Source organism: Durio zibethinus, chromosome 15 (assembly GCF_047325235.1).
Source record: "Durio zibethinus cultivar Kanyao isolate XHJ-2024 chromosome 15, ASM4732523v1, whole genome shotgun sequence".
Classification (NCBI taxonomy): domain Eukaryota; kingdom Viridiplantae; phylum Streptophyta; class Magnoliopsida; order Malvales; family Malvaceae; genus Durio; species Durio zibethinus.
Window position 1 is genome coordinate 15,755,793 of NC_143176.1, and position 14,308 is coordinate 15,770,100.

The 14,308-nt window shown below is 31.7% G+C and overlaps 1 protein-coding gene and 1 pseudogene across 1 annotated transcript; both read right to left on the minus strand.

The window, feature by feature from the left end:
- LOC111274180 (uncharacterized) lies at positions 1–2,257 on the minus strand (annotated as a pseudogene).
- Positions 2,258–6,177: 3,920 nt separating this feature from the next.
- LOC111301993 (uncharacterized) lies at positions 6,178–12,017 on the minus strand. Its single transcript, XM_089744241.1, has 6 exons — positions 11,992–12,017; positions 11,268–11,713; positions 10,631–11,233; positions 6,797–6,892; positions 6,524–6,698; positions 6,178–6,412 (listed from the first exon to the last, which is right to left on the minus strand). The coding sequence occupies exons 1-6, from the start codon at positions 12,015–12,017 to the stop codon at positions 6,178–6,180; spliced, it is 1,581 nt and encodes a 526-aa protein (XP_089600367.1).
- Between the last annotated feature and the right edge of the window lie 2,291 nt (positions 12,018–14,308).

Here is a 14,308-nt window from a genome sequence, read left to right on the forward strand (position 1 = left end):
TCAGGGAACACCTAAGTTTATGGGTCCCTACAAGAATAGGTTTGGGTCTACTAACTAGAACAGGGTTCGGGAGTTTGATTACGTATGAGAAAGGTTCTAGCACCCTCACAACGCCCATCGAAAGATGGTACCAGCTTAATTTTGTATTATCCAATAAGCCTTAAAAATTTACCAAGTAATTAGTTGTTGGAAATTATTCTCAATTGACTCTAATACTTTTAACAAAAAATTGAAAAAATCCCCTCACCTCAAGAGTATACAAGAAAATTATTGTTTTACTTGCAGAGGCTCAATCGTCGGATTATTTAAAAAGAAAATAAAAAGGAAAAAGAAAAAAATGACTGCTTTTCTGCAGGGAAAATTGATACTTTCAACTTTTCCCCAAAATATTTTTGGAAACTTTAATTTCGAGGAAAATTGATATTTTCAACTTTTCCCCAAAATATTTTTGGAAACTTTAATTTCGAGGAAAATTGATACTTTCAACTTTTCCCCAAAAATATTTTTTGGAAAACTTTAATTTCAAGGAAAATTGATACTTTCAACTTTTCCTCAAAATCTTTTTTTGAAAATTTATTTTTAAGGAAAATTGATACTTTCAACTTTTCTTCAAAACTTTTTTTTGAAAATTTATTTTTAAGGAAAATTGATACTTTCAACTTTTCTCCAAAAATATTTTTTGGAAACTTTTAATTTCGAGAAAAATTGATAATTTCAACTTTTCCTCAAAAATTTTTTTTGAAAATTTATTTTTAAGGAAAATTGATACTTTCAACTTTTTCTCAAAAATATTTTTTTGAATTTTATTTAAAAAAAATAAAATAAAATAAAAAATAAAAATAAAAATAAAAATAAAAATGAAATTTAAACTAGTAGCAAATGCTAGAGTTGTTATCGGAGCTCCACCAGTACCAAAAATGGATGGCAAAGTTGAAAATAAAAGAGTGACAGATGAATTAAAAGGAAATGGACCGATTCCAAATGTAAGAGTTGCAGATGAACTAAATACCGAAGTTGTTGATGAAGTTGGGTCAAAAAGGCTTGATGATGTTGATTGAAAAGGATTTGATGTAGTAGTCGAGGTTGTACAACCTGTACTATTAAAGGATGGTGGTTTTAGGCTAAATGGAGTGCTACTCGTGCTACTAGAAAATGGATTTACAGACGTTTGACCGAACGTTGAAGAAGAGTTAAAAGGATTAGTAGGTGCGATTGACACAACAAAGCCAGTCTCTCCAAAAGGCTGAGCAGTTACTTGTGGTCCACCTTTATCCTCTAATTGATAATCCTCCCATCGCAGCTCCTCATGACTTTTATTTTTGTAAACAGGCATCGCTGATATTGACACCAGCTTTGTAGCTGGCTGTGCACTATTCCCACTGTTTGTTTCAGTTTTAGGTGTGTAAGGAGCCACTCTACTTCCCCTACGTTGACCCTCAAATGGTGATTGGTCAAAGCTAGTGTTTTCAGATGCTGGTACAAAAGATTGGGTTCCTAAAAGGAGAACTTGGGGCTCCAAATATGATGGTTCCAAAAGGAGAACTACCGAATGTTGACTTTGATTGGCCGAAAGCTAGGCTAGACCCAAAGCTAAATGAAAGAGTAGAAGATGCTCCAAAAAGAGAAGTGTTTGAAGCTCCAAAAGTAGGAGGGATGGAACCCCCAAATGCAGAACTAGAAGAACCAAAAACAAGAGTGCTAGAAATGCCAAAAGTAAGTGTGCTTGATGCTCCAAATGTGCCCTTCTGTTCCAAACACCTGGGTATTAGACACATCAAATGTAGTTCCAGTGCTCCCAAATGCTGGACTTTTAGATGAACTAAAAGTAAGGGTACCAAAGGTAAGGATGCTTGTGAAACTAAAGGTAGGGGTACTCGTGGCACCAAAAGTAAGAGTACTAGAACCAAATACAGATCGACTTGAACCAAAAGGTGTGGAGGAACCAAATATACCACTACTAAATACAGGCTGTGATTGCTATGTTGTGTTGGTTGGTCTATATTGCTTGACAAAAGAAGTGCCTTATTTTTATTATTTCTTTTCTGGTACACGAAAGGAAAGGTTGAATCTTTTTCTTGGTTAAAAATCCTCAATACAACCGAGTCTTTGATTAAGATCAACCAATGCCAGATTCAAATGGAACCAGGGTCCATCTAGATTAGATAATCAGCCTCTTCATCTGACCCTTGAAAGTTAGATTCTTTGATCGAATGAAGGAAAATAGCAATCACCCAAACTGTAACGCTTCAAGCGGCATCCTAGCAAGCAGGTTACTGACTTTCATAAGGCAGCCCCCGCCTTCTCAATACTACTCTAAGCGGTAAAGTTGCTAATAGAAGACTAAACACCTTTTAAGTCTACCTTTTTCCTCTCCTATTCAGATTCTTTTTCTATCTTTTTTCCCTCTTTGCAAACTGTAAATCACAATTATTTATAAAATCATGCTGATAGAGTTTCAGTTCAATTTCAATTAGTCATGCAATGCTAAAGATTAGCATCTAATTATGCTTTCTGATCATCATCAAGCCTAATCTCAATCTTTTTTTTTTAAATAATCAGATAATGAAGATAGAAAAAGAAAATAAATAATAAGTAGACCATAAGATAAAAATTAAAAAATGATAAATATGAAATAAAAATATGAAATAAAAATGAATAAAAATTTTTACAATCGAGCTTGGATGGTTTTAAATGATAAAAGACCCCGGACAAAATGGGGTGTCTACAACTGCCCCTCTTTGCACATTTTCTGTGAAATAGAAATTGTGCAAAGACGTACACACTCATTCAAGACTCAACTGGATTTTTTTTGCCTTTTTTTTTTTAATTTTGATCAAAGCTCTTGTAAGCAGAGGCTTAACGACTTTGAGAAACATAATAAACAAAGCTCCTCTAAACAGAAGTAATTTTTTTATTTTTTTTTTATTTTTTTTAAATTTTGATCAAAGCTCTTCTAAGCAGAGGCTCAACGACTTTGAGAAACGTAAACAAAGTTCCTCTAAACATAGGCAATTTTTTTTTTTTTTTTAAATTTGATCAAAGCTCCTCTAAGCAGAGGCCCAACGACTATGAGAAACATAAACAAAGCTCTTCTAAACAAAGGTAATTTTTTTATTTATTTTTGTTTCTTTTTTTTTTTTTTAAATTTTGATCAAAGGTCCTCTAAGCAGAGGCTCAACAACTTTGAGAAATAAATGGCTCCTCTAATCAGAAGCTCAATGAGTTTGAAAAATAAATGGCTCCTCTAATCAGAGGCTCAACGACTTTGAGAAATAAATTGCTCCTCTAAACAGAGGTAATGAAACTTTGCAAAATAAATTACTCATTGACAATCATGTCCAAATGAATTATGGATCGTAATTGAAGGAATTTTGTAATGGGAACTCAAAGATTCACAATTTGAGTTCAACATTCAGAGGTTTAGATTCGCAAGAACCTTCCAACTTCGTAAGAATTTACTGAAATTTGATTCTCAAAATTTCAATTTCATTCAAATTTGCAAGATCTCAAGATTTGCATTTGCAACTTGCTATCCTCATTTGAATTTTGGAGATTCACATCCAAAAGTTCAAGGTTTTTCAAAGGTTCTCATTTGGCAAACTTGGAATTCATATCCAAAAATCTAAAGCTTTTCATTTGAATTTTGGAGATTCACATCCAAAAATTCAAAGCTTCTCATTTGAGTTCAAAGACTCACATGCAATAAAACTTAAAGTTTCGTATCTAAGTTCAAAGGTTCTCATTTAAAACATTAGAAATTCATATCCAAAAAAATTGAAGCTTTGTATTTTGGAGATTTACATCCAAAAGTTTAAAACTTTTCATTTGTTTGAAGATTCACATTCGATGAACTTTAGGGTTTCACTCCTTAAAGATTCTCATTTTGAAACTCAAAGATTCTTATTTGAGTTCTTAAAAATTCTCATCAAAATATTTACAATTTTTTTTCAAGTGACTCAAAAATTTGCATGAATGAATGTTTTGACCAAAGATGCAAATCCCTTCTTAATGATGCAAATGCGGTAACCTATATTCTCATAGTGCCATGCATGTCCAAATAAAGTTTATTTCATCAAATCATGTGCATGTATTATTCAAGCAATGATGCCCTCATGATGCATGCAATACAGACGTCTATGTCACAAAATTCTAAATAATTATGGTATACGGTCCTCAAGACCCTACCATCTCACATTCTTTCCTTATTTAGCTTCTCAACATTTTAGAACAAGCTTCATCAATTGATCATCATTATTTTCATTACTTGATAACCATTCGAAGGTTTCTCAGCACCAACAAATTTTACCTATTACCCCACATGCCAGGCTTATCAGCACTAACCATTTCAAAATAAATTTCATCTTTTGTCACTTGGTCATCATTCATAAGCTTATCAATACTAGCCATTTCAAAACAAATTTCATCATCTATCACTTGGTCATCGTTCATAAACTTCTCAGCACCAATTTCGTCTATTGTCCCATATCATTTTCATCACTTAATCATAACTCATAGGTTATATTGACTAATACATCCCCGTATTCATTACTTGAGTATAACACTTTCCATGATTTGCCTCATCTTTATTTTATTGTCCAATCCATCATCATATTCTCTATTTGGTCACATCATATGTCCTTTCAAATCATCTTTTTAGGGTTCTATCATTTCCTCAATTTTGTTACCACCATCATCTTAGATTTTTCTTTAAAGGAATGCAAGACCTTTTTTATGCACATTGTCATTCATTCATCATCATTTTAATTCTTGACAAATATAATGTACTCATACATTTTTTTGATTTATTCGAAGGATGTAACAATAAGAGAACACAAGGTAAATTATGGTAAAGATAATCAATGAAGATATATTTTGGTACAAAACAAATGAGAAAAGAAATAAATTGGATACATGTCATTGGGATGAATGGTATGTCCAAACGATGAATATTCAGACAATTCTCAACATTAATCTAGGATTCTTTTCAAAAACTTATTTCATTTACTGTTGAAGTCATTTTGAGCTTTGCAAACTTTGCCCTAGTCTTTGAGAGATCTTCAGATGTCTTTGATTTTCATCCATGTGAACCATTTGACCTAGGTCTTTTTCCACCCAAATTACCTTTTCAGGTTTTCAAATTGAATCTTTTTTTTATTTTCTCATTTTTTCTTTTTTTTCATTTTTTTATCATCTTTTTCTCATTTTTCATCCATTGTTGATATCTTTCCACACATAAAACTTTAGAGCAATGTAACATAATGAGCATGCCTTCGCCTAACATATGATCATTCAAGTTGAGCATTCACACTTGATCCAAATGGATTTTTCAAGGTTGTAATGTTGGTCAAGGTGAGGGGTCATAATAGAAATGGATATAATAGGCTCAAAACATGTATTAAAAGGGTTCAAAACTAAAGGATCATTTGATGCAACTTGGCATTTTGCCCCCACATCATTTCACTATTTTTTCTTTCCTCACACAAAAGATTCTCATTACTTTGCCCCAAATCATGTGTGGTATTTATTTTTCTTTTGCTTTTCTTTCTCTTTCTATCTTTGAGACCTTTTGTGATATTTTTTCAAAAATTACCCCCCAGTGTAAAGAGTGATCCTTGGCTGGGGTTCTTCAGAAAAAAAATCATAATAGGCTCAAAGGGGTAACAATAAATGATTTTTCGAATGGTAAAAGAAAGGTGGCCATTTTTCATCTCAATTGTGAATATTTTTCTTGAACATCATCTATTGAACAAGGCTCATGAACCTGTATAAAAGATTACACATCTTCAAGACATATCTATTTCACCTCTGGTAACAGTTTACTTTTTTGCTCAAATGATCTCCTCATATTAATATGAATGAGTTCTCAAAATTAAATCTCAGAATTATTGTTATCATTGTCTAAATATTCATCATCTGAAATTTAAGAATGGGAATGTAAAGTTATAAAAGGTAACAGGGCATGGAATAATGGTCGAGTGAAAGAGAAAATGTAATAAAATGCATTAATTTGCCTTTATTAAGATGATAACAAGTGAAATCATATTGCAAAAAAGAAATCCTAACATTACTTTAAAAGAACTCTTAGAATGACAAGTAACATTCAACCAGTTTTAACATCCTCTTTAAAATCATGCTCCTGTGCAATCAGGTGAAGGATTTTTATCTTGCCCCATTAATTCATTGCGACTCTTCATATTCTTGATCCTCAAACAAAATGATTGGGCTTTTCTTATCGAGTTCTAAAGATACAGGCTTGACCATTTGAGCAGCTGCTTCCATTATCATGTTCCTTGTTGTAGTGCTTCTGGTAAAGGCAGTCTTGTCAACATTGGGATGAGATGCCAAAGGAATCACAACTTTCAGACCCAATCTAGTCAGAATGTTCAAGACACCTGAAAGAAAACCAACCTTCCTACACACGTCAGTAGCTCAAAATAGGTGATAGATACCAACTCGAAAAGGTTTTAGTATTACATCACAACATGCAGTCAAAGTAAGAGCTACTTTTCAGGTGGCCATCAACAGTGGATAATTCCATAGAGTAATTAATCCAATGACCCCAAGTGGTTCTTTAAGCACATAACTCTTAAATGTCTCAATAAGAAGAGAGATAGCAACCTTTTGCTTCGCATCTAAACCTTCAGTAAGATACGTATAGTACTCAAAACATCCAGCAACATCATCAATGTCCCAAGTTGCTTCATTAAGTGGTTTCCCGTAATTAATTGCTTAAGCTTTGCTAATTTAGATTTTCTCTCTGTTATTTTGGAAACGATGGCCCATAAATACTTAGCACAAACAGCGTCAGAAGCTGAAGCCCAATCTTTGCCTTTGTTTCTAAAAAGAGCTCTCTGAGTAGCAACCACCGCAAGCTCTACATCTTCAGCTGTAGCTGTTGGAATATAACCGATGTTCTGTTCAATTACATGATAGATAATTGAATTCACTTCTTGAAAACATGCTCTCTCTACTCGCTGTCGATGAGTAACATTTGACTCAAAATTTGGACCATCATATTAAATCAGTTTGCTTTTTTTTTTTTTTACTTTCACTTTCATCTTAAAACCAATGTCTAAGAAGTTTTTTTCTTTTCTTCTATGACCTTTCCCTAATCTCTGTACTCGTGTTCCCCTGTTGCTCTTCATTGATCAAAACTTATCATTTCATCTTTGATTAACCGTTGCACCTCATGCTTTAGAGCAGAGCAGTGTAATTTTTAGTGTAATGGCCAGTAATTTTATAGTGGCAGTCACAGTGAGCTGTAGGATCATACTACTTATGATAAGGTGGTTTAAGCGGGTCCACACAGCTTGAAGGTAATTAGATGGCTATTATAGAGCTCTCGATATAACTTTATATAAGTCATGAGGATTGGATCAAATATGAGCTTTTCTCGAATAGTCCATTGCTCTCGTGAACCATTTTTCAGGTTAATAGGATAAATTTAGGGTCTTGCAGGAGTTTGACTGTTAAGGCTGTATATGAGAGCTTGAGGGATAAAAATGGGCTAGTATATAGATGAATTAGGTGGTTGTGGAGCTAGCTGGTATGAGTAAGATGAAGCATTGTTCACAGTAAGATAGTATGAAAAGTAACCTAGGGGTGGATAGGGTTGATATCCCCTGAACTGTTTGTTAAAGCCTACAGCTTGAGCTTTAGTCTCTTTTTTTTCGGGTGCATTCTTGGTTTCTCTTCCTTTCAGCTTGCCATTTTTAATGGCATTCTTAATGATTTCACCTGAGATCACCATGTCAATAAAATTCTTTATCGCATTCCCTATCATCTTTTCATAATAGGGAGATTTCAAAGTACTAACAAATAATACGGTGGTCTCTTTTTCAGTCAAAAGAGGTTGCACTTGAAAAATAATATCTCTCCACCGTTGGGCATATTCTTTAAATGATTCAGTCACTTTCTTCTTCATATTCTATAAAAAAAGATGATCAAAGGCCAAGTCTATTATATGCTGGTATTGACTAATGAAAGTATGAGCCATATCGCTCCAAGAACAAATACGATTCCTGTCCAACTGGACATACCACCTAGCAGCAGAGCCAATAAGGTTATCTTGGAATGCATGCAATAAGAGCTTTTCATTATTGGCATGGGCAGCCATTTTTTAATAGTACATAGTAATATGAGTTTTCGGACACCTTGTACCATCGTATTTCTCAAACTCTGGCACTTTAAACTTCAAAGAGATAACCACATTCGAGATTAAATAGGTCCATCAGCATCGACAAAACCATAAAAACCCACTCCTTCCACTACTCGTAACCTTTCCTCTAATAAGCTTATCTTTTGTTTAGCTTTTAAAGCTTTTACAAGCTCCTTCTCTTTGGGCTTCAATTTTTTTATTCTTTTAGATCATTCAAATTAGGGACTGATATTGGTTCTACTGTCTTTTCAGTAAAGATAAAATATATATATAACTTTGGTACTGTCTTTGATTTGAATCTAATGGTATTCTGAGATATGTATACCCTATAAGATAAGTGAACCACTGTGATGGTAGACCTTGTGTAAGTTAGACTTGATGTGGCTTGAAACCAGGAGGGTACAATGGGTTATCCTCCTATTGTTGGCTAGCATTCTCCTCTATTGCCTTTTCCCTGTTTAGCTTATTCAAAGCCTCTAAAATCTTATTCAACCCTTCTTCTAACTTTTCTTGAGCTTTCTCTAATCTCTCGAGACGATTGGAATTTTCTTGTTCCATTTGTCTGGCTCGAGCTCTTGTATTATATTGGTGAATGAGGTTGCTTGGTAGAGCTATCCTTGAACTTTTAGCACCACAATTATGATTAGAAATGCTATGCTATGCTTTATGTATGATATGTTGATGCACGAATGAAATGTACATTTTTATGGATGAAATCTAATATGAAATGGATACAAATGATTGTGTTAAAACATGATCATGAAAATAATGCAAATGCATAAAATCAGACAAACAACATAGTTAGTTTCATAGATGAAATGAAAGTGATGCCAATGCATAATGTTACATATGATAATGAAAATGATGCACAAAGTCAGACAATCAAAATGATTAGATAAACATTCTTCTTGTGTCCTAGTTTCAGGGTATACCTATCATTGGGTAGAAAGGGCTCTATCTTAGGTTTAGGCACTTCTAAGGTTCACTATATATGGTTCAAGGTTAAAGTCTAAAGGTTTCCAAATTGCTCTTTACATCATTGTCCATCACAGACTAGTAAGGCACCCTAATCCTCACCTATTACAGGCTACAAGCGAAAAAAGTTCAATTTGAATGAGAGTATTTCGCTAGCCACTACGGAGGCATTAAACCTCACGAAAGTAATAGGTACTTTACTCTCTCCTAGAATGACGGAGCTCGGGTATAGAGCTCATGTTATGCATATGCATATGAATGACATAATTAATAAAGTAAATAAACATGAATGAATAAAAAAAATCTATACAAAAGGTTCAATTTTATTAGGCTTTTGGATAACAAAAATTTATTTGCTGGCCTGACTCTCGGACTTCCCCAGTGGAGTCACCAAGCTGTCATAATGTCTAGATCCAGGGATCTATCACTAGACATTGACTTAAAGAGTCACCACCAATCTTTTTTATCTAGGTGCGATTGGCCACCTAAGAAATCTATCCTTTCAAGGAACACCTAAGTTTAAAGGTCCCTATAAGAATAGGTTTGGGTCTACTAACCACAATAGGGTTCGAGAGTTCGATTACGTGTGAGAAAGGTTATAGCACCCTCACAATGCCCATCGAAAGATGGTACCAGCTTAATTTTGTGTTATCCAATAAGCCTTAAAAATTTATCAAGTAATTAGTTATTGAAAATTATTCTCAATTGACTCTAATACTTTTAGCAAAAAATTTAAAAAATCCCCTCACCTCAAGAGTATGTAAGAAAACTACTGTTTCACTTGTAGAGGCTCCATCATCGGATTATTTAAAAAGAAAATAAAAAGGAAAAAGAAAAAAATGACTGCTTTTATGCAGGAAAAATTGATACTTTCAACTTTTCCTCAAAAATAATTTTTAGAAATTTTAATTTCAAGGAAAATTGATACTTTCAACTTTTCCCCAAAATATTTTTAGAAATTTTAATTTCGAGGAAAATTGATACTTTCAACTTCTCCCCAAAATATTTTTGGAAACTTTAATTTCGACGAAAATCGATACTTTCAACTTTTCCTTAAAAACCTTTTTTTGAAAATTTATTTTTAAGGAAAATTGATACTTTCAACTTTTCCCCAAAAATATTTTTTGAAAAACTTTAATTTCGAGGAAAATTGATAATTTTAACTTTTCCCCAAAAATATTTTTTGGAAACTTTAATTTTGAGGAAAATTGATACTTTCAACTTTTCCTCAAAACCTTTTTTTGAAAATTTATTTTTAAGGAAAATCGATACTTTTAACTTTTTCCCAAAAATATTTTTTGGAAACTTTTAATTTCAAGAAAAATTGATACTTTTAACTTTTCCTCAAAACCTTTTTTTGAAAATTTATTTTTAAAGAAAATTGATACTTTCAACTTTTCCTCAAAAATATTTTTTTTGAATTTTATTTAATGAAAATAAAATAATAAAATAAAACAAAAATGAAAATAAAAATAAAAATGAAAATGAAATTTAAACCAGTAGCAAATGCTGAAGTTGTTATCGGAGCTCCACCAGTACCAAAAATGGATGGTGAAGTTGAAAATGAAATAGTGACAGATGAACTAAAAAGAAATGGACTAGTTCCAAATGTAGGAGTTACAGATGAACTAAATACCGAAGTTGTTGACGAAGTTGAGCCATAAAGGCTTAATAATGTTGATTGAAAAGGATTTGATGTAGTAGTCGAGGTTGTACAACCTGTACTATTAAAAGATGGTGGTTTTAGGCTAAATGGAGTGATACTAGTGCTGCTGGAAAATGGATTTACAGATGTTTGACCAAACATTGAAGAAGAGTCAAAAAGACTAGCAGGTGCGGTTGACACAGCAAAGCCAGTCTCTCCAAAAGGTTGAGCAGCTACCTGTGGTTCACCTTTATCCTCTAATTGATAATCCTCCAATCGCAGCTCCTCATGACTTTTATCTTTATAAACAGGCATCGCTGATATTGACTCCAGCTTTACAGCTAGCTGTGCACTACTCTCACTATCTACTTCGATTGTAGGTGTGTAAAGAGCCACTCTACTTCCCTCACATTGACCCTCAAATGGTGATTGGTCAAAGCTAGTGTTTCCAGATGCTGGTATAGAAAATTGGGTTCCCAAAAGGAAAACTCGGGGCTCCAAATGTGGTGGTTCCAAAAAGAGAACTATAGAATGTTGGCATTGATTGGCCGAAAGCTAGGCTAGACCCAAAGCTGAATGAAGGAGTAGAAGATGCTCCGAAAGGAAGAATGTTTGAAGCTCCAAAAGTAGGAGGGATGGAACCCCCAAATACAGAACTAGAAGAACCGAAAATAAGAGTGCTAGAATTACCAAAAGTAGGTGTGCTTAATGCTCCAAATGTGTCCCCTGTTCCAAACACCTGGGCATTAGACACACCGAATGTAGTTTCAGTGCTCACAAATGCTGGACTTCTAGATGAACTAAAGGTAAGGGTACCAAAGGTAAGGATGCTTATGGAACTAAAGGCAGGGGTACTCGTGGCACCAAAAGTAAGAGTACTAGAACCAAATGCAAATCGACTTGAACCAAAAGGTATGGAGGAACCAAATATACCACTACTAAATACAGGCTGTGATTACTGTATTGTGTTGGTTGGCCTATATTGCTTGATGAAAGAAGTGCCTCATTTTTATTCTTTTCTTTTTGGTGCACGAAGGGAAAGGCTGAATCTTTTTCTTGGTTAAAGATCCTCAATACAACCAAGTCTTTAACTGAGATTAACCAATTGCCAGATTCAAATAGAACCAAGGTCCATCCAGACTAGATAATCAGCCTCTTTATCTGACCCTTGAAAGTTGGATTCTTTATTCGAATGAAGGAAGATAGCAATCACCCAGACTGTAATGCTTCAAGCAGCATCCTAACGAGTAGGTTACCGGCTTTCATAAGGTAGCCCCCACCTTCTCAATACTACTATAAGCAGTAAAGTTGCTAACAGAAGACTGAACACCTTTTGACTCTACCTTTTTCCTCTCCTATTCGGATTCTTCTTCTATCTTTCCTCCCCCCTTGCAAATTGTGAATCACAATGATTTATAAAACCATGCTGATAGAGTTTCAGTTCAATTCCAATTAGTCATCCAATGCTAAATATTAGCATCTAATTATGCTTTTTGATCATCATCAAGCCTAATCTCAATCTTTCTTTTTTTTTTTTTTAAATAATCAGATAATGAAGATAGAAAAAGAAAATAAACAATAAGTAGACCATAAGATAAAAATTAAAAAATGATAAATATGAAATAAAAATCTGAAATAAAAATGAATAAAAATTTTTACAATCGAGCTTGGACTGGTTTTAAATGATAAAGGACCCCAGACAAAATGGGATGTCTACAATGGATATTAAATTTTGGGATAGAAATAAGGATGTGGATAATTTTAAATTTTTTATTAGGTACAAGAACGAAGATGAATAATATAACACATATCTTATAACCGTATCATTTCTTATATATAATTATATATATTTAGTAAATAGATTTTTATTTAATAATATAAATTTTATTTTAGATTAATTAGATCTAATATTCATTTATAAAACATACATAAATGTGCAAAATAAAAATAAAAAAAAATAAAATTTTTTATTTTCTTTAAAGAACTATGAATACAAGGATTTTTTTATACCTATTAAATCCTTACAAAAATAAAGATAATGATGAATTTGAAATATTAGTTGAATATGAGTACAATGATAAATATAATGTAAAAACTGAATAAAAATGAATAATGTTTTACCAGTTATGTACCTTATCTATTAACATGATTGGCTCAACTTACTTGCAACTCTATATAATTATGAACCAATATAAACAAAATACATAACCATTAGCATGTATAAGATATCCATTAGGCTAAATCCAATTAACATTGTTATATTTATAATAAAAATCCAAATTCCAAAAAATTCATATCCAATATATTAATTTAGCTCATTTTGACCCCTTTTTATTTGCACTCAAATTGTCATATGCCAAAATCTCATGCTTCCTTTTTTTCTATACATATTTAATAAATTCTTATTTTTTTTAAAATAAATTTGTGTAGATTCCATTTAATTTTATTAATGGTTTCTCCTTGTTCATTTTTTTTATTTTTTTTAATATTTCATTAATTTCCTAAAAGCTTACCAAAAATATATATTTTTAAATTTTTTTTTTGTGTTAGATACAATTATACCAAATTTTCCTTTTTTACTCTTTCTTTATCACCCTTCTTTTACTTTTTTCTTTTCACCTTTTTTTTTAAGTTAATAAATTTGTTAGCTTTTAAATTTTTTGTATGGTACTTACTTGATACCAATTGCAAGCCACATGTTTTTTTCTTTTATATTTACTTTTACTTTTTTTTCTAATTTTAATATTGTTTGTTAAATCCTTTTCCTTTTTTCTTTTTCTTTTTTTTTTTAATTTAAAAGACAAATTTTACTCATGTATGAAGTTCCTAAGGGCTGTCACATGTCACACTCTTTTTTTTTTTTGCTTTTTTTAATTTTTTTATGATTTGTTTTTTGTTTTTTGTTGTACTTTTTTTTTACATTTAATAAATATTTTTAAAAGAGATTTTATTTTTTTTGTGTGAGACTTATTCATACCAAACTCTTTTTTGCTTTTCTTCTTTTATCCTTTTTATTTTTTTAGAATATTTAACAATTTTTTTTAGATTTTATTCTTTTGTGCGGGATTCGCTTAATACTAATGGTATATCATGAGTTGTTTTTCATTATTTTTTACTTTTTTTCCTTTTTTATATATTTAATAATTTTTTAAATTTTAATTTTTTTAAAGAACCACTTGATATTAAGAGTATCCCTTATGTCAAGCCATTTAACTTTTTTTTTCTCTTTCTTTTTAATTTTTTTTAATTTTTTTAATATTTAATAAATATTTTTAAATAGTTTAAATTTTCTTTAATATTGGCCATTTGATATTATTATTAAAAATATATATTTGATATATTTTCTTTTTTAAAAATTTAATATTTTTAAAGAAAATAAATTAATAAAGGTGTCGATATCACATCTGGCCATTTTTTTTCTTATTTTTTGGTCCTTACGTTTTTTTATTTTTTATTTTTTAAAATTTATGATATTAATTTTTTCAAAAAAATTAATCATTGCTAATATCGAATGATAACTCAATTTTCTT

What these genes read in the sequence shown, in the direction of transcription:
- LOC111301993 (XM_089744241.1), bottom strand. Translation starts at nt 12,017, where the DNA reads ATGCTGCTTGAAGCATTACAGTCTGG. An exon ending in CTTGAAGCATTACAGTCTGG is followed by an intron (nt 11,714 to 11,991) that starts GTGATTGCTATC and finishes TGTATTTAGTAG; the next exon opens with TGGTATATTTGGTTCCTCCA. An exon ending in CACCACATTTGGAGCCCCGA is followed by an intron (nt 11,234 to 11,267) that starts GTTTTCCTTTTG and finishes TTTCTATACCAG; the next exon opens with CATCTGGAAACACTAGCTTT.